Below are 26238 nucleotides of genomic sequence, written 5' to 3' on the forward strand. Positions count from 1 at the left end.
GCTGACTTTTCACTGTTTGCCCTGGTTCCCTGGCGAAAACAACGGGGGCCTTGTTTAACCGGCGATGCCCCAGCTGGCATGAAATTTTATCATGTTGTACCATCATTTTTTATTTTGGTTTAACCAATAAGAATACAATTTGGTCGGCTAAATCCCAAATTGCCAGCCCATCCTCGTTCGTTCAGTATCCAGGTAGATACTCAACAATGTGCACCACGAGAAGGTGAGGATTGGACATTAGGTCAGAAGCCCTGGTCGGTTCTCTGCATTCCTTTAAAGGCTATATGCAGGTCTCCTCTCAGTTATACAGCTTTGACCTTTAAGCACCCCAAAATTAAAACTCTGGTCCTGAAAACCTCTAGTTTGCCTGAATCCAGCTTGTTCTTCTCCATAATTTTTCTTAGCCTCTTCATTCTCGCATAATTATTAAGGTTAAAGATTGTCAAGACCGGATTTTCACTTTAAGACAAACAGCTGTGAAAACGTGAGAATATGACAAGGATCTGTACTTAACTTTTGTAGATCTGGGAAAGGTGCTCTACATTTAAGTTGTCAGTCAGCAGGCTGATGCAATGCAGCTGTTGCCGAACTTTCACATTTCCATAATGTGAGCATTTTTAGTCATATATTAACCAGTTCTCCTAGTTGCTTTATAATTCCTGATTTGCATTGCTGTTTTCAACTTGAATATTTTCAACTACTGTTTTTTTTTTTTTTTTTTTTTTTTTAAAGTGTGTAATTCATCATCCAATTCATGATATCCCTCAATGGGAGGGGGGGGGAATACTAGAATAGTACTATATGATTAAGTTTAGATTACTTTCCTGCTGCCAAACACCTGTTTGCTATTCCTGTTCCATTCTATTTGTGATCATAGCATCCTACAGATACACACACACACTAAATGCCAACAATGTCAAAATACCTTCCAATATTTTTATTCCTAATGATTCTGCCATCGATGCTATCTGTTATCTCTTACTTTCTCTCAGATTTCAGATGGAAAAAGTGATCCTAGTTGGAGATGTGAACAACAGAGTAGGAAATGAATCCCACTAGGCATATAGGAACATTTTGGGAAAATTTAGAGAAAAGGACAAAGCTAATAATAATGGAGTATTTACTGGACTTCTGCTCAGAAGAAGGACTAGTCATTATTAACCATATTTCAACATAAAGATGTCTACACATTCACATGGAAAGAAGACAAGAAATAACAAAAGCTTCATTGACTATGTCACTGTCAATGGTGATATCATAATGCTGGTTCAGGATACAAGAGTGAACAGAGGATTTGAATTGGAAGTGACCATTACTTAGTACTAAGTAGGGTTAAAATGGATATCACATTGAAAAGAACACTATGTAAGAAAGTTTTAAAAAGAATTAAAGTTGCGCAGCTTTTATAGATAAAGTAGATTCAACTATGCAAACATCATTGAAGAAAATATGAAGCAGTTTCAACACAGGAGTCTCAGTGGCAAACTCTGAAGAAGACATTGATTGATTGATTCAGTTAGATAGCTATGAAGGAAGTTGTCTGCAGGGATTGAAAAGTAAAGACACCCTGGTGAATACAAAAAGTTAAAGAAGCAGTCCTGGAAAAGAAGAAAGCATACCAAAACTTCCTAGTGGCCAATGCATTAAAAGAAAACAGAAAAAATATAAGGCAATTTGGGATTTAGCCGACCAAATTGTATTCTTATTGGTTAAACCAAAATAAAAAAATGATGGTACAACATGACAAAATTTCATGCCGGCTGGGGCGTCGCCCGGTTAAACAAGGCCCCCGTTGTTTTCGCCAGGGAACCAGGGCGAACAGCGAAAAGTCAGCTACTGGAACAAATCTGAAAACAAACCCCAACTCAACATCACCAGAGTTAAAGATCGGTACTATCAACGTAAGAAGCCTGAATGGCAAAGAAATGGAGCTAGCTGAGGAATTAGATAAGTACCAGATCGACATAATAGGGGTGACTGAAACAAAAAAGACCAAAACTGGTGAGATCTTTCTGAGCAATAAATACAAAATGTTATATTCAGGCAATAACAATCAAGGAAAAGAAGGAGTAGCCATAGTATTCAACACAAAATACGAGGCTAATCTTCTTGAATGGCAGTCAGTCTCAAGTAGAGTAATGTGGGCAAATATGAGAATGGGGAACTGGACAATGAGACTTATTTGTGCCTATGGTCCCACAGAAGGTTCTACTAAGGTAGAAGTGGAGGAATTTTTTGAGGCTTTAGAAAAAGCAACTGACACAATGAAAAAGGAAAAGTTGGTCCTTGTTGGGGATCTAAATAGTAGAGTAGGAAATGATTGTGAGACATACAAAAATATTTTGGGAAAATTTGGAGAAAAGAGCAAAGCTAATAATAATGGCAAATATCCGTTGGATTTCTGCTCAGGACATGGACTGGTTATTACTAACACCATGTTCCAACATAAAAATGTGCACAAATTCACATGGAGAGAAGAGGCTAGGAATAAGAAAAGTCTCATTGACTATGTTATTGTTGATAGTGATGTTTTCTCCCTGGTGCAGGACACCAGAGTGTACAGAGGATTTGAAATTGGAAGTGATCACTATTTAGTCTTGAGCAGGATAAAATTGAATTTCATATTGAAAAGAATAACATGTAAGAAAGTTTTAAAGCGAATAAAAGTTGAGCAGCTCTCAGATGTAAACTGTAGACTAAAATACAGAAATATTATTGAAAAGAAAATGAAAGAGTTTGAGAACAGGAATCAAACCTTGGAGATTCAGTGGCAAACTCTGAAGGAAACATTGATTGATTCTGCCAGAGAGGCATGTGGTGAGGATGTGTGCAAAGATAAAAAAATCAGAACTCCCTGGTGGACACAGGAAGTTAAAGAGGCAGTGAAGGAAAAGAAGAAAGCATATCAAAAGTTCCTGGCAAATAAGTCAGCTTTTACTCTTACGGAATACAGAGACAAATGTAAGAAAGCTAAACAGTGTGTAAAACTAGCTAAACAAAAGTCATGGGAGGACTTTGGCAAGAATATAGAAAATAAATATCAAGAAGGTGGCAAAATATTCTGGAGGTTGTTGAAGAAGCTTAGGAATGGAGGAAAGAGTGCTGTAAAAGGAATTAGAGATGATAAAGGTGAAATGAAAACAGGAGAAAAAGATATCCTTGAAGTATGGAGTAATTACTTTGAAAAACTGCTAAATGAAACAAGCAGTGATGACAGCACAGTGATAAAAAACACTGACCAGGCATGCAGTCAGGAATACATATCCGTACTTGAAGTAGAAAAAGCCATCAAAGGCTTGAAATGTGGAAAGGCAGCAGGAGTAGATGATATTCGACCAGAAATGCTGAAGTATGGTGGTATAAGAGTCTTACAGTGGCTGCACTGCATAGTTCAGAAAGCCTGGACAGAGGGACGAATTCCCGATGATTGGAGTAGAGCTCTCATAGTACCCATATATAAAAAGGGAAATAAAACTGAATGTGAGAATTACAGAGGTATTTCCCTACTGAGTGTTCCTGGCAAGATCTGTGCAAGTATACTTGAGAAACGGTTGAGAAGAATTGTGGAAGAAAAGCTTGGTGAAGAACAAGCTGGATTCAGGCCAAATAGAGGCTGTCAGGATCAGATCTTCACTTTACGACAAATAGTCGAGAAAGCATGGGAATATAACAAAGATCTGTATTTAAGTTTTGTCGATTTGGAAAAGGCATATGACAAGGTGCCAAGAGAGAAGCTATTCAATACGCTGCAGTTATATGGTGTCAATGGGGCATTATATCAAGCAATACTTAGTCTTTATTTGAGTTGTGAGTCAGCAGTTAGAATTGAAGGAAGTACAGGAAGATGGTTTAATGTTAAATCTGGTGTGAGACAAGGATGTACATTATCCCCTCTGTTATTCATTATCTATATGGATCACATTATGAAGGAATGTGGTATTAAACCTGATATCAAAATTGGAGATGTTAATGTCAGCTCTTTGCTTTATGTGGATGATGTTATACTTCTAAATAAATCCGCTACAAGTCTGCAAGAGTCTTTGACTAAATTGAATAGCTGTTGTAATAGATATGGTATGAAGGTCAGCAATAAAAAGACAAAGACAATGAAAATAGGCAGAATCATTGAAAATGTCAACTGTGTTGTGAATGGAGAACCTGTGGAACAAGTAAAACATTTCAGCTACTTAGGCACAATTTTTACTGAAGATGGTAAACTAAATATAGAAATAGACAACAGAATCAGCAAAGCTGGTATCGTGGGAAGTCAATTGAATAAATTCATATGGAATAAGAAAGAAATTAGTCGGAACACTAAATTAGCTGTATACAAGACTGTGTTCAAACCAATTTTAACTTATGGATCTGAGAGCTGGGTCAGAAGTAAAACACTTGACCAAAGACTAGAGACCGCAGATATGAGAGTCCTGAGAAAGATTAGAGGCGTGAACAGATGGCATCAATGGCAATATCATATTAAAAATGAGGATATTAGGAAAGAACTTGACATTGTCAGCATCCAGGAATGTGTTAGCAGAGCTAATCTCAGATGGTATGGTCACTTAAATAGAATGGGAGAGGAAAGATTAGCAAAACAAGTGTTCTCTGCCAGGTTGGCAGGAAAACGACCCAGAGGAAGACCAAGATATAGGTGGATTGATACGGTACAAAGTGCCTTAGACGATAGAAATATAAGATCTGATAATGTTGTAGTCTTGACAAGTAACAGACTGATTTGGAGGAAAATTGTAGATAGGAAGTTAGTAATGATGTAATTTTTTCATGTAGTACTGTCATATCCTGTACACCCCTTGAGGGTACATGGCAGGAATTTGATGATGATGATGATGAGAAAAATATAAGAAAGTGAAGCACTGTGTAAAACTAGCTAAATAGAAGTCATGGGAAGACCTCAGTAAGAATATACATACATACATAGTTTATTTACAAAATGATACAATGTGAAAAGGGAAAAGAGTTTTATATTAAAAATTAAATATTGCAAATTATGGTCTTCCAAGTCTCTCTATCCTGAGCTAACTGGTGGACGTCAGATGGAGTTTTGCAGTTCAGCCTACTGATAGTTTCACATATGTATTGCCAAAATTGTTTGCATGGTCTTCCTCTAATGCGTTTGCCATCTTCTGGTTTGTACAGGATGAGAGATTCCAAAAAAGGCAAGACTTCAGCATGTCTGAGTTGTAGTTTTTTGACTATACTGTCAAGTGGTTCTTGCTTAGCCAGATTTAGCACAGCAGAGTTAGTGATGCAGTCCATCCAGGTGTATCCAAGGATCAGTCTGAGACATGTAGTTCCAAAGGAGTTAATTAGATCTGTAGTTTTTTTTTTGGTGCTTATTGTCTAGGTTTGAGAACCATACAAGAAGATGGATCTGCTGGTTGCAAGGTATAGTCTTAATTTTGTCTTTAATGATACCAATGATTTCCAGATGTAGCAGAGTTTGTTATGGAAGACTAGAGCCAGCTGTTTACATTTTCTAATATCATTTTCTGTATTGCTGATGTACGATCCAAGGTATTGAAAGTCCTTTACTCTTTCTAAGGGTTTACTGTTGATATGAAATATGTTTTCACAACCTACTGAGAATACTTTGGACTTTTGGATGTTGATCTGCAGACCAATAAGTTTAGCCTATGCCTCTAGTAGACTGAGATGTTTTTGTGCATTTGTTGGTTCTGTATCAATAAGTACAACATCATCAGCAAAGCTAATATCAGTTATTTGCATGGTGTGGATGGATGTTTTAATGTTAAAACCAAGATCTTCTGTGTTGATTGTCCGGAAGATATAGTCCAAGCATATTAAAAACAAATAAGGTGCTAGTACATCACCTTGCAGGATTCCTGTTGTCACTGGAATAATTCAGATGTTTCTGTTTTAAAGATTACTGTAGCATTGTAATCTTTATAAGGAGCTGAGATTGCTTGTATGAGTTTTGCAGGTAGACCATAGAAGATGAGTATTTTAAACATTGCTTCTCTATTAATGGAGTCAAAGGCTTTTTTGAAGTCTATAAAGGTTAAAATGAGTGGTAAGTTTTAATCACGTGAACTTTCTATGATTCTTCTGAAGCAACGTATCTGTTCTATCGTATATTGTTTTTTTAGAAATCCAGCTTGTTTTTTTCTTAAAAGTGGTGTTAAGCAAGATTCTATTCTATTGAGTATCATCCTCTGTAGTTATCCATTCTATTAAGACTGCCAATAAGGTCTTGTTTCCATTGTTGAGATATTATTCCAGTGTTTAAAGCTTGATTCATTATGGCAAGGAGATTGGAATATGTATTATACCTAGCATTTTTGAAAGCTTCCGTTCTAATTCTGCCAATCCCTGGGGACTTTCCTGCTTTGGTTTGATCTATTGCTATTTTTAGTTCCTTTTCAGTGAAATCTTCACAATTTATTGGTAGAGTGGTGGTTAGATGCAGGTCTGCTAGCTGACTTGAATGTTGGGGATTAACAACATTCAGTAATTCTTGAAAGTAGTTTCTCCATTCTTTCATGAAGTTCGAATTTACTGATAGCTGTCTACCATTTTTGTCATGTGTGACAATATTTCCACTTCTTTTTTGTTTTATGGTAACAGATATAATTTAACATTTGAAAATTTGAAACGTGTTTCTAGTATCCCCAGTTTTATTATAATTTTCAAATTCCTTGCAGTATTTATTTATTTGATTTTCTTTGTCTCTGGTCATTAGTTCATTGACCTTGTTATTTAAAATATCTAGTTTATCTTTATTTATTTCATTCCTGTTTAAGCAGTAGAGTTTCCTTGCTTTATTTCTTTCATCTATATATTTTTCAGTTTCAGGGGTAATCCATTTTTCCGAGTCTTTTTTGTTGCTTGTTTCCAAGAATTTTGTTGGATGTTATGTTTATTGCTTCAATGATACCCTTATACTTTTCATTAACTAGATCTTTAAGAATGTTTTCCATATTGTCTTCTAATGTGCTGTGGAAAGATGCTGCAATTTGTGGGTTATTTAGTTTGTCCCAGTTGTATTGTTTCTTTTTAGGCTTGTTATTTTTAGAGGCTTTTAGTGAAAGTTTAATGTGGGCACTGATTATTCTGTGGTCAGAGTTTAGTTCAACCATGTTATATGCTTGACAGTTCTTGATTGATCTGATCCATTTTCCATTAATTAGTATGTGGTCTATTTGGGAATGAGAACCATTTGGATGTTCCCAGGTCCATAATCTTCCTTTTGGATGGGGAAATTTGGTTTGGGTGATTACCATGTTATGGTTATTGCAGAAGTTCATAAGAGAATGTCCATTGCAGGTGTAGACTTCTGTGGCTAATTGGTTCAAAAGATATATTTCGGTGATTACACCACATTTTTTAGTATTCAGTTATAAAAAATATACTGAAATAATAGTTCCCGACAAGTTTCGTAAATTGTAGGATTTACATCTTCAGGGGTAAATAGTATAACTTAAAGTTTAAACAAGAGAATTAATAAATACAAATCATAACCGTCTGGCTATTCATAAACTCAAATAACAGAATGCAGATATATAACGTTATTCACGTTGAACAATACTGGATGATGTCATGTGTTCTTGTTCTCGTTCATACAGTCCGAACTCAGATTGAGGTAGATTTTTTATTAGAGCTGACCACACTTGATGGAGAATTAAACCTCAATTTTTATTGCATTGAGTTGGGTTTTTTAGCATATTGGCAGCTTCTTTAAATTTTCTTATATAACTGTTGTTTTCTATGTATGACATCGTCGTTTTTTGCCAGAGTACATCGTGTCCAGTGGAAGTGGTATGGAAAGCAAGACCCGTTTTTTGTTCTCTTTTGTATTGTACGTCTTTTTGGTGTTCAGCCATGCATATTTCTCCAGATCTTCCTGTCTGTCCTACGTAAGAGCAATGGATTTTGTAGACTCCTGGTTTTTTAAGAGGATGATGAGGTGGTTTTGGTGGATGTAGGAATCTTGAGATTTTTTCCATAGGAAGGAAGGCTACTTTTATGTTGTGTTTGTTCATTAATTTGGTTAGCTTATCTGTAACATTACTGATATAAGGAAGCGAGATTGCGTTTTTGTAATCCTGTTTTATTGTGCTGTTAGTTGGAGGCATTTTAAGGATTCTCTTGATGGTTTTTGTTTCATATCCATTCTGTTGGAGGATTTGTGTTAAGTATTTTAGTTCTTCATTACATCTTTCTTGTGTGCTGGAGATATTGTATATGCTCTGTCTCGAAGAGTTTTAATTAAGCTTATTTTTTGTGAAGGATGGTGGTGTGAAGTTGCATTTAGAAATCTTCCAGTGCTTGTCGGCTTCCTATATACTGAGAAGGAGAGTTTACTTTCTTCATTAACTTCTAATAGAATATCCAGAAAAGGAAGTTTTTTATTTTCTTCTTGTTCTACAGTGAATGTTATGGTGTTGTGCAAATTGTTGAAATAATCTTTGAAATGGATAAGTTCATCTGTTGTTCCATTGAATATGATGAAAATATCGTCCACAGTGTAGCCATATTTTTGGTTTTTTATGGTAATTCTTAAGAGCACTGTTTTCAAATTTTTCCATAAATAGGTTTGCTAATACCAGTGATAATGATGAACCTATGGCCAGTCCTTTTAGAATGTCCATTGTTTTTTGTGGTTTCATGATAAGTGTATTTACCCATGTTTTTAGTAGTACTGGCAATGTCTTTACCAATTTGGGCATTAAAATCACCACCAATGAGCGTGACATTGTGAACTGGGATGTCCATGACAGTTTCAGAAAGATATTTATAATAGGTGTCTATGTCTTCTAGTGGAGCATATTCTGTAGGAGCATATGTGGATATTATTGTCAGTTTTGGGTTGGTACTTATGGTTATGAGGAGAATTCTTTCAGACACTTTTTCAATTGATGTTACTTTTTCTGCTAGTTCCTTCTTCAGCATTATTCCAACCCCTCCAGTACCATCATTGTTTGAGTTATAAATAAATCTCCACTTTTTGTCAGCTGATGATGTTTCTTCAGTTCATGATTGTCAGTTCTCCATCTATGTTCTTGTATACATATGTCTGCGTTGACTTTTTCTGCTCCTCTAAGTAGCTCAAAAAATTTTCCATTTTCTTGAGTGTCCAAATGTTATATGTTGAGAAGAAGAGATTAGATTTCCATAATTTAATTTGATCACACTTTCTTGTACCTTTATTCAACCAAGAACTTCTTGGAAGGCTTTGATCCTTGGTATGCATAGTAACTGTATCAGCAGTTGAGGCACAAGTCTGTGTGGAAGTAGCTGATATTATCTTGTTTCCTTTTGTAATCATTTAATATCCACATATTGGGTGATTGGCCCAATATGTGGATATTGGGTAAACTACTGGGAATTTACCCAGGGTCTCTAGGGGCACCAAGAGTAAGAATATAGAAAATAAAATCAGGAAGGTGGCAAAATATTCTAAAGGCTATGGATAAAGCTCAGAAATGGAAGAAACAGTACCATAAAAAGAATCAAAGATGACAAAGATAACATGAAAACTGAAGCTAAGGATATCTTAAATGTCTGGAGTAATTACTTTTAAGACTGTTAAATGAAACAAGCAGTGACAGAACCATAATAGAAAATTTCAAGTGGAATGCAAAGAGGAGTACATATCAATACTTGAGGTAGAAAAAGTTATCAAAAAGTTCAAATGTGGAAAGATGGATAGATGATATTCGACAAGAAATGATTAAATATGGAGGTATAAAAGTTTTGCAGTGACTGCACTACATAATTCAGAGGGACTGGACAGAAAGTCGAATTCCCAATGATTGGAATAGAACTCTAGTAGTACCCATCTATAAAAAAGGGAATAAAGCTGAATGTAAGAATTACAGAGGAATTTTCTCTACTAAGTGTTCCAAGTAAGATTTATGCAATCATACTTGAAAAGAGGTTGAGAAAGATTGTGGAAGAGAAACTTGGAGAAGAACAAGCTGGGTTCTGGCCAAATAAAGGTTGTCAAGATCAGATTTTCACTCTCCCTTCTTCTCTTCCATCTAAGACGGGTTGAATCTTCTCTTGAGCAGGATCTTCCAGTCTTCTCTATTCCTTGCTGTTCGAAAAAGTTCCTTATATGTTCTGCATCCCGAGATGTTCTTTATTAATTTGATTTTCACTTTAAGACAAAATAGCTGTGAAAACGTGAGAATACGACAAGGATCTGTACTTAACTTTTGTAGACCTGGGAAAGGTATACGACAAGGTGCTCTATATAAGTTGTCAGTCAGCAGTTAAAGCTGAAGGAAATACAGGAAGATGGTTTGAAGTAAAATCAGGGGTAAGACATAGTAACATAGTAATAACAAACACATTATCTCCACTCTTAATTCATCTATATGTATCATATTATGAAATAAAGTCGTATTAAGTCTGATATTAGAATTGGGCATGTCAAACTTGGCTCTTTGCAGATTATGTTGTACTCTTAAACATATCTAGTGCAAGTCTCCAGGATTCTCCAACTAAACTGAATAACAGCTGTAACAAATTTGGCATAATAATAGGCAGGAGCACAGAAAACTTCATCTGCATTCTGAATAAAGATCCTGTAGATAAAGTAAAATATTTCAGCTATTTAGGCAGAGTTTTTTTAGTAAAAATGGCAGGTTAAATGTGGAAATAGACAACGGAATAAGCAAAGCCAGTATAGTGGGCAGCCAGCTGAATAAATTTATATATAATAAGAGTGAAATTAACCAAAACACCAAAGTATACAAAAGAGTGTTTAAATCAGTTTTAAATTATGGATCTGAGAGTTGGGTTAGAAATAAAGGACTTGATCAAAGACTAGAGACTACAGATATGAGGGTTCTAAGAAAAATTAGGAGAGTGAACCAATGGCATCAATAGCAGAATCATATTAAAAATGATATTAGAAAGGAACTTGGACACTATTAGTATTCAAGAATGTATAAGCAGAGCTAATCTAAGGTGGTATGGCTACTTAAATAGAATGGATGCGGAAAGGTAAGAAAAACAGGTGTTTGATGCCAAGATGGCAAGGAAGAGACCCAGAGGAAGATGAAGGTCCAGGTGGATTAATTCAGTTAGAAGTACCTTAGAAGAATGAAATGTTAGATTGCTGTCATAGTAACTCGAACACCCCCTTGGGGTACATAAAGAAATTAATGATGATAAATTTATTCAATTGGCACCACACCATGTCAGTTTTGCTTATTCCATTATCTATATATATATCCATATTTAATTTGCAATCTTCATTAAAAGTTGTGCTTATAATAGCTGGACTGTTTTAGTTCTTTACATTCCAAACTGGGAATGCACTGCATGTTTTTCATTTTTCTGCTCATTTTCAGTGTAATTTTATTTGCTGATTTTTATATCATATAGTTTAAATACCTCCAAAGTTTGAAATAGCAGATATAATAAATATAAATGTAGGATTCAAACAGAAATGCCACCTTTGCCAGCCTGGATAGCATATCCACTTCCCAACAAATAGGTTGTCGTTTTGAATCCTAATACATTCTTAGCATTCATAAATGTGAAAGCAAAGTTAATCAAAAGTAGTATGGTTACTTGAACAGAATAAGAGGCTAGGTCAGTGAAACAGGTGTTTGATGCCATGATGGCAAGAAAAAGATCAAGAATAGAACCAAGATTTAGGTGGACTGATGTAGTTTGTAATGGTTTAGAAGAATGAAACGTAGCATCTCACAATCTTGGATATAAAAAATAACAGGTTAATAATAATGTAAATTTAATCATGTAGTAATATTCCATCTTGTATACTCGGTGACAGTAGATATTCAGAAATTATAATCCCACTGACAAAAGGTAGCTGGAGTAGATGATATTTGATCAGAAATGCTCAAATATGGATATTGCCCAAGGGCTACAATGCATGCTGCATAATTCAAAATGACTGGTCAGAAAATTGAATTTCAGAAGATTTGGAGTATATCTATAATACACTCCAAATAATAATATAATAATAATATTATTATTATAATATTAGGTATAATAATATTATTATACCTATAATAATAATAATAATAATTAAGAATTACAGATGAATATCCTTACTGTATATTCTAGGTAAGATTTATATGCCACCATACCTGAGAAGCTAGGGAAAACTATGGAAGAGAAACAAAGAACAAGCTGGTTTTGGGTTAAATAAAGTCAGAATCAAATTTCCTCTAAGTAAATAGCAGAAATTTTAGTATTCAGATTTTGTTGTATATCTGGAAAAATGCATATGACAAGATATCAAGAGAAAAGCACTCAAAACACTATACATAATATGGTATAAACAGGCCATTATACAGACTAACTAAATTTCATAACTAAATTAAGTATTTAAAACCTGACATTTCACTAACTCAAGCTAGCATTATCAAAGGCATTTTTTAATTCTCTTTTTCACAGTTACACAATGGTCAGCATTTCATTTTGTGTAGAATTCATGGAACAAAAACACGTGTTAGAGCAGTTATTTATTTAAAAAATTAAGAAAATATGACACGACACTACACAAAAATATGCTAAAACTGACTGCTTCATTGAATGTTTACACTAGCCTAACCTCTGGTGGAAACAAAATTATTACATTTTTTTTTCACCAAATGTAGAGATACATTTTTTTCAAATGTATCTCTACAGTCCTGTTATCTTAAGGTTTCATCATGTTCTGGAATGCTCTACAAGTTGCAGATGGATCTTCTAGATTTTTGGAATTACTAATCCATCATTCTGGTTGAGATTAGGATGATAAATTATCATCTCACAAGCTTCCTTGAATTAGAAAATTCAAACCAGGTTTGGGTCTGGTGTAGGAACTTGGTGCCTTTCCAGTTAATTCTGTGATAGGTTTGGAGTACATGGTCTGACATGCCTGTTTTACCCTAGTGAATGAATTTAATGTGGCATTTGTGTTCATCTTTTCTTACTTATTGCACCCTGTTTCTCCCTACGTAGGGTAAGTTGCAGGTGCACTGGATTTTGTAAACCACTGGGATGGGAAAGGTAAGGAAAGGGATCTCTGGATGAGCTGAGTATATTTTTTAATTTTGCAAGAAGTTTGAAAGTTGCCCTAATATTATATTTATGTAAGGTTCTAGTTGTTCTGATATCCTCCTAATGTATGATATGGCATTTTCATAATTTTTTTTTTTACTTTTCATGGCATTATTATAGAGTATCTTGTAATTTTTTAAGCTTTTTTTTTTTTACAAAGGTTTGGCTAATAATTTCATATTCCTTCTTCAGTACCTGCTCATCAGAGAAAATTATTAGGGCTCTATGTTTGAGGGTGCCAATGACCCCTAGTTTTTGTGTTGGATGGTGGTACGAATCTTTGTGTATGTATGTGTAGGTTTACGAGACGTTTCTAGTGCATTTAGAAAAGGTAGAGAGTTATCATTTTCAATCTCGATAGTAAATTAGATATATGTTTGTGTTGTTTATTCAGGTGGCTTACGAATATATTTAATGTTTAGCAGCTGTGGGACCAAATGGCAAATATACTGGCAACTTATCTGAGACAGACTTTGGGCTTTAGACTTACTAAATCTAGAGTTCGTTGCTCAATGTCTTACACGCAAAAGTTAGCTATTGGGAGCAGGGCATTTTTTGCAAGTAGAAATTATTTTTCCACACAAAATATCCAGAGTGAAGCTGATCATGATTTGAAACTGATCATGACACAGTTCTTCGTGTCAACATTCACGAAAAGGATAGTAATATTAAAGCTGACTAATTAATCTTCATTGTTATGTGATTTAGTATATTAGATGTTTCTAACCAGATTTTATTGGGGGAGGAACTTTAGACCTCTTTTAATATGGTAGATGAAGTCTACTTGTTGACTGACTTTAGTGTGATAGTATAGTTTAAGCCTTTTTGCTTCTCTATCTCAATGATAGAGAAGCAAGAGTTCTCTATCATTAAGATTGTGGCTGGATATGTTGATAATCTGCCCGTGGTCCATTGGTGGTTGGCTGCTTCTCACTTTGCTTGTGATTGGCTGTTCCTTGTATTGCTATTTTTCGATGAGTGGACCAGTATTGGAAACAAGGCATTTCAGTACTGTTGCACACAGAAGACAAAAATTTTAAATTTAGGATTAGTTTGTATGCCTGGAAAAATGTTTGTTAGTTGATATTCATTGGACTTCAAGATTGTAATAATTTGGAATAATTTTTGGGAAAAAAAAAAAAAATATATATATCAATAGATAAATTTATTCTTTGTTTCATGTTGTGCTATTAATACCAAGTCATTTAGATTCTTTTTCATATATATATATATATATATATATATATATATATATAAAACATTTTTTGCTTCCCCATAATGACAGAGGGAGCGAGGATGATGCAGAAATTTGGACATGAAAGCTCAGTTGAAAACTTATTCACCTAAATCATGGCATTCACATTTGGTAGTTGTTAATACATTTTTTTAAATATAATAAATATATTCCAAATAATTTTCATGAGTGAAATTGTATAGTCTTGGGAATTCCCAGGATCTGGAAAAAAAATGTCTCGAGTCCTGGAAACACAGTCAAGATTCAAAACACTAATTTGCACTGTAATCCATTATCTATATGGATCATATTATGAAATGCATTAAACCTAATATTGAAACTGGAGATGTGAATCTTAGCTGTTTACTTGAAGGAAACCACGTTAGTCAAACATCAGCAGGATTCCATAACAAAACTGATTAACGCTGCTGCAACAAATTTAGCATGAAAATCAGCAAAAACTTGAAACCTGGCAGAACATTGAAACATTAGGATGTATCCTAAAATAAGAACCTACAGAACAAGCAAGATATTTCAACTATTTAGGCACAATTTTTAATAAATATGCCAAATTAAATTTGGCAATATATAACAGAATAAGAAAAGCTTGTATAACAAGAAGTGAAATGAATAAATTCATGGAAAGAAATTAGCCAAAACACTAAACCAGTAATATGCAAGATAATGTTCAAACCAATTTTAACTTATGGATCTAGGAATTAGTTTAGAACAGTTGATTAGAGACCACAGATATGAGTTCTGAAACAAAAAGGAAAGAAAGAAAGAAAATGTACACATCATCAATAGCAACATCATATTAAAAATTAAGAAAGTATTAGAAAGTTGTTAACATTCAAGAATGTGTAAGCATAGTTAATTTGATGTGGTAAGGTCGATTAAAAGTTTGGGAAAGGAAAGGTTAGCAACATATGTATTTGAGGATGGCAGAAAAAAAAGAACCACAGGAAGATCAAGATATCAGTGAACTGATGCACTTAAGTATATTATGAGATCAAAATATAACAGATTATATTTTGATCTCCTAATATACTATAGTCCTGGCATACAATTGGAGGAAAACTGTTCATAAGTACACCCTTTGTGGTATACATATCAAGAATCTGATGTTCAAAGCTCTCTACCTAAGATTCAGCATATATACAGTGACCTAAAAAAGGCCCAATATTAGGAAAATACTGACCTGATCAAGATTTGTCTTTCAATAGTGCAAGAAATCTTATTCTGTAGAATAAAATTTCTCCATATATTAACAGTTCTTGGAGGCTAATTGTCCAAACTTGAAGTTGTTTTGAGAGTAAATTTTGTTACTTTTACTAGTACAGAATAAATAGATAAATTTGTTCTTTGTTTCACTGCTGTGCTATCAATACCAAGTCATTTAGATTCTTTTTCATATATTTAAAACTATATTTGTATAATTCTAGAAATTAGGTTAAAAAGTTAGGCAAAATTTTATTATTAAAAATGTACTTCTAACAACATCTTCTCCCCTTCTACATGTTAGGCCTACTGCCCTGTTACAGGGCTAACTTAAGCCCTTCCAAGTGGTACCTGTCCTGAGGATAGGGTGGCTAGCCCTACCTCCCGGTATATCCTGTGGCTGTAACTTGTGTCTTCATGGGGGCTGGTTTGCCTGCATGTGGGAGGAAAAACCCCAGATAAACTGGGGAGGAAAAACCCTGCTGTCCACACCCAAGACTGGTTAACTTGGCTATGTCTGAGGAAGATCCTTAAGCTCGTCACATCAGCGATGGGAATCGAACTCAGGATACTCTTTTCCCAGGCATATGGTTGCAAGATGCATAGCTTTCATTTTAAAAATTTTATGGAATTTACAACTGTGTTAAAATAACTTTTTTTTATTATCCCGACGTTTCGATCTTCACATCAAGATCATCATCTGGAGCATACATACACATACAGGACAAGCTGAGTTACATCATTAACTGTAAGCTAGAGAAACAATGATTTGATCACATGTTATTCTACTGGCGTGACCTCTGGTAGAAAAAATAAATAAATAAATAAAAATAAAAATAAAATAAAATAAAAATAAATTTTTACATCAAGCTAAATTCTATTTTTACAATGGCAGGAATAAACATTCTTTTAGATGGTTTTCTTTCAGAAACAATTGGTGTCCTATTTTTAGTATTACAATTCTTATTTTTGATTTACAATACTGGATTTTCTACAGTCCTGTTTATAATTGTTCTTGGTGAGGAAGGTCAAATACATACCTTCCATATGTCTGGGATTTTTAAACCATCATTGTTGTTCAGATTGGGGTGGTTGCTGATAATCTCACAGGGCTTCCTTGAATTTCCGTTCATACCATGTTCTAGTGTGATGTAGACAGCTGGTGGTTTTCCAGTCAATTCTGTGTAAGGTATTCAGGGCATGATCAGAAAGGCTAGCTTCACCATAATAATTATATTTAATGTGTCGTTTATGTTCTTTTTGTCTAATAGGAATAGTGCATCCTGTTTCTCCTATATATGGTATGTTGCAAGTACAATAAATCTGGTATACTCCAGCTCTAAACAAAGACGAAATCTCTATACTTAACAAAGGTTTAAATTTTGCTATAGCACCAAAAACGATAGACAAACTTGAAGTTATTTGTAATATGGAAAGAGGCCTAAGATTCATACCTAATAACATAGCAGACAAAATACGTATAGAAACTGCGAACATTTTAAACCATAACAAAACAATAACAAGCAACATAACTAAACACGAATTAACACGATAAAATCACTTAAAACAAATCCGAACATAGTAATAACCAGAGCCGATAAAGGAAATGCCACTGTCATTTTAAACCGTACCACTTATATAGAAAATATGAATCTGCTGGTCTCTGACAATAACACACAAATTAGTTAACTACAACCCAACTAATAGAACAAAAAACAAAACAGAGAAACTACTTAAATCAATTACCACATGGCCCGAAGATACAGTCAAAAAACTGTTCCTTCATTACGCGGGCTCCCCTAGAATTTACGGGCTACCAAAAATTCACAAAGAAAACACACCCTGCTAAGACCTATCGTTGAAGGAATTGATAGCCCGATGTATCACTTAGCTAAAAAATTAGTGGCAACACTGAAGGAGTTGGTAGGTCATTCCCCCTCCTATATCAAAAACACACAACACTTCATAAACATCATCAAAGATTACATTACTTCATAAACATTACATTAGAAAAAGACGATTTATTAGTGTTTTGACATCTTTGCCCTCTTTACGAATGTCCCAATCAATGACACAATCCTTCTCCTACAGAACAAATTCCCTCCAGATATCACGGCGCTTTTTTCGCATGTATTACGGTCGGATTATTTTGTATGGCAAAACGCCTTCTACTTACAAAAAGAAGACACAACCATGGGCTCGCCATTATCCCCCCATTGCTAACTTTTACATGGAACATTTTGAGCAACTTGCCCTAGATTCCTCCCCTCTAAAACTCAAAGTCTGGCTTAGATACGTTGACGATGTTTTTGCGATCTGGCCCCATGGCCGCCAGACATTAGACACATTCCTTAGCCACCTAAACAAACAACACAAACGCATACAGTTCACAATTGAAAAGCACGACACACTTCCATTTCTAGATACACTTGTCACACGTCTTCCCTCAGGCAATCTTTCCTTCACTGTTTACCGAAAACCGACACATACGGGACAATATATACATATAAACTCCTACCACCACCCCACACAAAAACTAGGTGTCATCAACACACAAAAAAACAGTGCTCAGACGATTTGTTCCAGTGAACAGGCACTGAAAGACGAATTTAAAATTATCAGTAATAACTTACAAAAAAACGGATACAGCCAAAGCACTATAAACAAAATTCTCTACAAAACCACAATAAAAAACAAAAACAAACCAGACTACAGTAAAACTATAACCATTCCCTACATTAAAGGAATATCAGACAAAATAAACAGAGTACTACAAAAGTACAACCTCAAAGCAACCTTTAAACCTCCTACAAAATTAAAAAGCTTACTAAACTCATCCACAGACCCAGTCCCTCCACTAGCTCACCCTGGAGTATACCGGATTTATTGTACTTGCAACATACCATATATAGGAGAAACAGGATGCACTATTCCTATTAGACAAAAAGAAAATAAACGACACATTAAATATAATAATTATGGTGAAGCTGGCCTTTCTGATCATGCCCTGAATGCCTTACACAGAATTGACTGGAAAATCACCAGCTGTCTACATCACACTAGAACATGGTATGAACGGAAATTCAAGGAAGCCTGTGAGATTATCAGCAACCACCCCAATCTGAACAACAATGATGGTTTAAAAATCCCAAACATATGGAAGGTATATATTCGACCTTCCTCACCAAGAACAATTATAAACAGGACTGCAGAAAATCCAGTATTGTAAATCAAAAATAAGAATTGTAATACTAAAAATAGGACACCAATTGTTTCTGAAAGAAAACCATCTAAAAGAATGTTTATTCCTGCCATTGTAAAAATAGAATTTAGCTTGATGTAAAAATTATTTTTATTTTATTTTATTTTATTTATTTTTTTTCCACCAGAGGTCACGCCAGTAGAATAACGTGATCAATTCATTGTTTCTCTAGCTTACAGTTAATGATGTAACTCAGCTTGTCCTGTATATGTATGTATGCTCCAGATGATGATCTTGATGTGAAGATCAAAACGTCAGGATAATAAAAAAAGTTATTTTAACACGGTTGTAGATTCCATAAAATTTTTAAAATGAATGCTGATCACCGTGTAACCCTAAAAGAAAGGATCAAGATGCATAGCCATTCTACAACATAATGTTTTAAAATTAATTATAAAATAATGGAAACACTTACCTACATACGCAATAGAAATAAGTTTATGGTTCTCTGCATATTGATATGTCCCAGCCTGTATGGAAAATTTCAAAATAGATGATATCAGTATTAAAATTCAACTTTTTTTTAAAGTTCACTGATCACCTCCTCCTTAAAATTACAGTACATTCTTTTCTAAAAAAAATATGGTGCATTTTTATAAAAAATATTCCTGAAAGTAATTTAAATACTAAGATGATATAAATTCAGCTAACAAAATGCATTGAGTGTTTCATTATAGTGAATTTAACTGCTTCAGCTGTAATTCCAACTGAATCAAATGGTTCATATGAGTTCACTATGAAACTTGACTACATTCTTTTCTGTTCTTCTGTAGGATGAAAAGTTTCTGGGAGGAAAAATTTTGCTAAATTCACCTTTATTAATAAAGTTCTAGTAAAGATTCTTTACAGTTTAGATGACTCATAGCAACTAAAGGAATAGTTAAAGCTGACCACATCTTCAGGATAGCATTAATGCTATGAGGCTTCAGTCAACACTTTCTTGGTAGTTTGACAGGAGTGAGTCACTATAATGTTATGTGCTATTGAGTTAACACTGTTATTAGCTAAGATTTGAATAGGCGTGCTTTTCAATCATTTGCTGTATTCAAAAGGCTGAAAATGATTCAATAAACAGCATTCAAACTTTTTTTTTTTTTTTTTTGAGGGCCAATATGAACTGTATTAACATATAAGATCCCACATGAGTTAGTGGAGTACCAAACACTGTATGTAAGTATGGCAGTCCAATTTCATTAATAATTTTTAATGAAAGTGGACTGCCATATGTTAATATTTTATTTTCAAACTTACCTTTAGCAGAATGACGATAACACCACTAACATAAGGAATTATAAATAAATAAAAAAAACTAGTAGCAAAATTTCTTAAATAAGTACCGTGTCAACATAACCGATATCAAGACAAAGACTAAGACAGGCGACATACTGCTGAGCAATAACTAAGATGTTATATTTGAGCAAACGGCGATCAGGAAAAGGAAAGAGCCACTATAGCATTCAACATTAAATTAATCTAAACTTCTTGAATGGCAACCACTTTTAAACAGGTGATGTGGGAAAATCTTTGTATGTAGAGGCTGTTGATATCACATCCACAGCAATTTGTTGCCTGTATGTGGAAAATGACTTCTATAATGATTTAGCTTCCAACAACGAGACCTATATAAAGATCAAAACCAGTATGGGTGGTGATCCTTCCCATAATGTACTGCAATATATCCAAAATGAAATGTGCTGTGCCTTAATGCACAGCACACTTCATTTTGCAATGGCTATGAAAATTGGCAGTCTTTATAACATGAGTAGCCCTAGTTGTTGAAACACCTAGTAGACTTTACAACTAGATAATTTATATATATATAGAGGCTTAACATTTTATTTGTTCATGTTTAGATAAAGGATTAAAACAAGAATACAAATATTTGTAATATATAAAATAAATTTAAGATGCCAAAAACCCTTGATCCATGTGTAAGCAAACAAAGTTTGCACATGAAGCATTTTCAGGACTGGACAACTCTTATATAGAGGCTGATGACTTCACATCACTTGCCTTAGTATCCCATAATGCAAAGCACATATCCTTATGGACATATATAATGATATGCATTATGAGAAGGGTCACTACCCAAATCGTTTTCAACCTTTATTGAGATCTCATCAATGGGAGCCAGAGGTGATACTAAGTCCTTATAAGGACTGGTTTAAAGGGGCGAAGCAAGAATGCTTTTCATCTTACCCGTTATCTGTAGAGGACAGTGTAGGGATAAGGTGTTATTGAGCTATTAAAGCTCTGATCATGGTAGGAGGGTAACAGCAATAGTCGAGCCTCAGTTAGAACTTCATTGGCTATGGCACTGCCATCCATTACCCTCCAAAGGTATTAATCATCGTATCTCACAGTCAATTCCTGTCTCAGAATATCAGTACCAGGTGATACAAAGGATGAAGTAATGCATAAGTCATATTTCTATATACAAGTAGTCAAAAGGTTTCACACTTTATTAAAATAATCTGGATTAGAGATAGATGTTGAAAGTTTTTCTACTTGGTTATGTTATAAATTAAAGATACCAAGAAATTATATTCTTAGTTTCACCCTTTATCCAAGTATAAGCAAACAAAGTTTGCACATGAAGTAACTTCATGACAGGGCAACTCGTATATAGAGGCTAATAACTTCACATATTGACAATGACAATTGACATTTGACTTTAGGAGTGAAGCATGATGCTTTTCATAATCCTAGCTATCTGTTTGTGGTTACAATGAGGATAGAATTTATAATCAGTTTGCTCGCCTTGGATGGGCATGGAGATTATGCATCATTGGAGGAAGTTAGAATAACTTTCGATTTTTTATATTTGAACATATTCGTAGCCTCGTATGCTACAGCTTGCTGCACCAAATCATTCGGGTGTATGGACGTCTTTAGAAAGAACTTAGTTGCTAATGATTGTAGGAAGGAGAAAATATAAGGAATATTTGTATCTCTATGAGGTTGATTGTGTCTAACATACCATTGGGCATTCAGAATCATTCTCAAGCACTTGTTCTGTACTCGTATTTTGATAATGTTAGTATTAGAGGTGTGGCTCCAGGCTGGAGAGGCGTAGGTGATGACAGGATGAATCGTCATTTGGTATAACTACAATTTGATTCTGTTACTTAGCTTGTTATTTCTATTTATTAGCAGATAGATCTGAGCGATGCTTTAGAAGCCTTTGAGGACATAGACTTGATATGTTAGTTGAAAGTTAGCTTTTTGTCGAGCATTACACCCAGGTATTTTGTTTCTGTCTGCCAGAGAATTTTAGTATTGAATAGCAATATGTCTCCTGTAGGAGATATTGGCCTTTTCGAGAAAAGAATGGCTGAGCTTTTTTTGGGGGTTGACTTCCGATCCCCATTTGGAGAACCAACCCTTCAACTTTAGAAGGTTTTCTTGAAGCTTTATCGTAATGAAATGTGGTCGGAGAGATCTGGTTAGTATTGCTGTATTGTCTGCATACAGGGCCAGGATGGAAGACATCGGATTGTGCAGGATGTCCGACATCTATATAGAAAACAATAATGGAGCCAGTAGGGATCCCTACGGCACTCCAGCAAAGATATGACACTGGGATGAGGTTAGAACCATTGATTTTGACTTGTATTGATCTATTCTGAAGATATGATTGGATTAGATGAACCATTTTTAGTGAGATACCGGCTGAGATAAGTTTGTGTAGCAGTTCGAAATGCCATATTTTGTCAAATGCTTTGGATAGGTCTAGAGAAACAGCTCCTGTGCACTGGTGCCAGTTAAAGCTGGTGGTGATATGACTTCACATATAGATAAGTCAATTGAAGTCATATTTCCATACACAATTAGCAAAAAAAAGGTGTTGCAGCCTCTATATACAAGTTGAACAGTTGTGAAGTTACTTCACATGCAAACTTTGTTTGCTTACATTGAATAAAGGGTGAAACCAAAAATATAATTTCTTGGCATCTTTAATTTATAATATAAATAAGTGGAAAAACTTTCAACATCTATCTCTTGTGTAATATTTGAGATCTTACAATTATCTGAAAACATTTACCATTTCCACGAAGTTCATAGTAAACTAATTAGTCGGCTCTTATGATGTATAATTTTTCTTTTTTGAAAGTTAAATATAGTGTGGCTTTTTGTCACAAATTGTGCTGCAGTTGTGCATCGGTTAGATACAAGTGTCCTTCAGTAGTGTTATTGTTTGGAACTGTGTTGTATATATATAGTGTTTTCACTGCCGTTCGTTTCACTATTTCAATGTGTAAAGATGGCGTCCAACAAGAAACGTATGTCAGCGGCGCGCAGGACTTCTACACGAAAGGCTGGCTCAGCATTAGATTTTTCGCAATGGATGCGTTACAGAAACTGCTACATGTATGCACCGAAAAATGTGAAGGATCTGTGGTCGGTCTGGCTAAATGAGAAGAATGAAAATGTCAATGTATGTGAGAAGCGTCGGGATAGGCTGGAGCGTTTAGGAATGGAAGCTGACATTCGGACCGTAGCGGAAGAACTTTGGCAGGAGTTTATGAAAATGAAAAATGACCTTCTTCATGAGGAAGTGGAAGTGCTCGGTAAGAAGATACTGAAAGTTAAAGCTGAGTTTAATGTGTTAAACAGAGAAATTAGGACTATAGATATTACTTTAGCTGAAGTAACTAGAACAGGATTACATATGGGTGAGTCTTTGGTGAATGATGCAGTAATAAATAGTATGGGAGTGATTGGGAGTCAACAAAATAAAACCACAAGTGGCCTAGAAGAAACGAGATGTAGTGAGAGTGGGGAGGGGTAAGTAATAGAGCACTGAGTAATGAAGCTGGGAGAGTCATGCTGATTAGCATAGAGAATGAGTCCATGAGTGTGGACTTGAATGAAGTTAAGAGTGGTAAGATATATGGTGATTCTATGATTAAGGGTATGGAGAGTGGTATGCATGAGGAGTGCTTGGCTGATGGGACAATAGAAAGAGTGGCTTTAGCAATAAGGAGAGGGCACGAAGCAGACAAGATGATAGTTATGGTGGGTACGAATGACCTGAGAGGTAGTATAAATCGGGCAGGAAAAGATTTAAGAACATTATTAGATATTGTGAAGAGGAAAAGTGTCAATGGGAGGATAGTGTGTGTGTGTGTGCTGCCTTGTTTTGACAATTACGAGTTAAGTAGACGAGCAATGATAATGAATGATATGATTGCAAGAATGTGCAAAAAAAGAGGTCTGGAATTTGTTGATGTTTGGAGTGTGTTTGAAGGAAAAAGGCAGTTGTATGCTAGAGATGGACTGCATCTTAACATGGAAGGACATAAGCGATTGAAGAAGTTATTGTTTTCTGAACAAGTTGAAGTTATTGGGCAGGGAAACTAATATTGAAAAGGTTGAGTGTAAGAGAGAGAAACTTTAGCACTGATTGTATATTTATTGATCCTTATATGCATAATAAATTGCAAAAGAGAGGGGATAAAAATCGGCATAGGACTACAGAAGCTAGTGACTTATTATTATTATTATTATTATTTTGACACCTCCAGGGAGTCCAAAGACTCATCGAGGGAGAGTGTGCCGACAGCATCGAACGATTGGCCCCCTTCCAACTACTAACCGCGCTCAAACTTACTTAACTGAGCCATTAGTAGCAGAGGCTCTACCAATCGACCAACCTTTGCCGGCAATCAGTTCTTATATATCAGTTCTAAAGCCAGTACAAGATCTAGAGGGAATCTACAATTTTTGTATACCAATGCTAGAAGCATTCAAAATAAGAGAGAAGAATTTTTGGCATTAGTCAGTGAAATCTCACCAAAAGTTGTAGGCATTGGTGAAACTTGGCTGTCAGCAGAAGATGTGGACACTGGAATTGAATGTGATGGGTACAGTATTTTCAGGGAGGATAGAGAAGATAGAACAGGAGGAGGAGTACTGTTGATGATAGCTGATGTGTTGCAGCCAAAGAAAGTAGTATATCAAGATGTTAGATATGTGAATGAGAGTTCATTTGAGGTGGTCTGGTGTGAAATAGTGACCAATGCAACCAAATATACAGTTGGATGCTGCTATAGGCCAGGGAGTACAGGGGGAGATATTGAATTCATGCATCAGCAAATCAGTGCAATGAGTGAAGGCTTAGTGATTATTATGGGGGATTTTAATTATGGTGATATCAATTGGAAGGAGGAAATACCATGTAGCAAAAAGGAAATGGAGTTCATACATCTTCTACGAGATAATTACTTGAAACAGTACTTAACTGAAGGGACACGTGGTGTGAGAGTGTTGGACCTGGTTATTGGTTCAGAGGTTATATGCATAAGTAAGGTGTCCTCGTTACCTCCAATTGGTGAAAGCAATCATGTGGTATTGACTTGGGAGGTTGCAAAATCTGTGGATTTTTCTGTTAAGAAAGGGTATGTACGGAACTACAGGTTAGGCAATTATAACAAGCTTCGGAGTGAGCTTGCAGCCATCCCATGGCAGAACATATTGCAAGGGAAAGATGTTAGCAGTACTTAGGATAAAATCAGCAGGTATCTGAGGAAAGCAATATCAGATTGTATCCCCATGTTCAGGAGGTCAAACAAGGCAGGAGGCATTAGATGGATGAGCAGTAGTATCAAGCTTGATCTGCAAAAAAAGGAAATGTTATGGAGAATTTACAAGGAGAAAGGCGATCAGGACACCCATGAGCAGTACAAGGCTCAAGCTAGGAAGGTTACCAGCATAGTAAGAAAAGCTAAATCAGATTATGAGAAGACCTTAGCCAAAGAGATCAAGGGTAATCCCAAAGAGTTCTTCCGCTATGTGGCAAGTAAGAGGAAGAATGACTTCGGAAAGATAACTTTAGTGGGTGCTGATGGTATTGAGGTGACAAAATCAGATGTAATAGTCGAGTTACTGAGTGATCACTTTTCAAAAGTCTATCACCCAAGTGAGGATATCTCTATACCTGTAGCAATATCTAATGTGAGAATTGAAGCTAAAGAATCAATCAATTAAAATATATTGCAAAATTTAAATGCAAACACTGCTGTAGGCATAGATGGAATATCAGCTCGGGTGTTGCGTGAATGTGCAAATCAATTGTCAACCCCTCTTACTTCATCATCATCATCAAATTCCTGCCATGTACCCACAAGGGGTGTACAGCATATGACAGTACTACATGAAAAAATTACATCATTACTAACTTCCTATCTACAATTTTCCTCCAAATCAGTCTGTTACTTGTCAAGACTCCAACATTATCAGATCTTATATTTCTATCGTCTAAGGCACTTTGTACCGTATCAATCCACCTATATCTTGGTCTTCCTCTGGGTCGTTTTCCTGCCAACCTGGCAGAGAACACTTGTTTTGCTAATCTTTCCTCTCCTTAAGTAACCATACCATCTGAGATTAGCTCTGCTAATGCATTCCTGGATGCTGACAATGTCAAGTTCTTTCCTAATATCCTCATTTTTAA

The 26238-nt window shown here is 35.2% G+C and overlaps 1 protein-coding gene across 1 annotated transcript in view; it reads right to left on the reverse strand.

Moving 5' to 3' along the window:
• Positions 1-26238, reverse strand: part of LOC150103506 (type I phosphatidylinositol 4,5-bisphosphate 4-phosphatase-A) — a 150074-nt gene that overhangs the window by 19419 nt on the left and 104417 nt on the right. The window contains exon 7 of the mRNA XM_090397953.1: positions 19198-19252. Coding sequence (XP_090254079.1) covers positions 19198-19252 — 55 coding nt within the window. The remainder of the gene's footprint in view (positions 1-19197; positions 19253-26238) is intronic.

This window comes from Typopeltis vanoorti, chromosome 9 (assembly GCF_054136105.1).
Source record: "Typopeltis vanoorti isolate ZY-2024b chromosome 9, IOZ_Tvanoo_1.0, whole genome shotgun sequence".
Taxonomy (NCBI): Eukaryota; Metazoa; Arthropoda; class Arachnida; order Uropygi; family Thelyphonidae; genus Typopeltis; species Typopeltis vanoorti.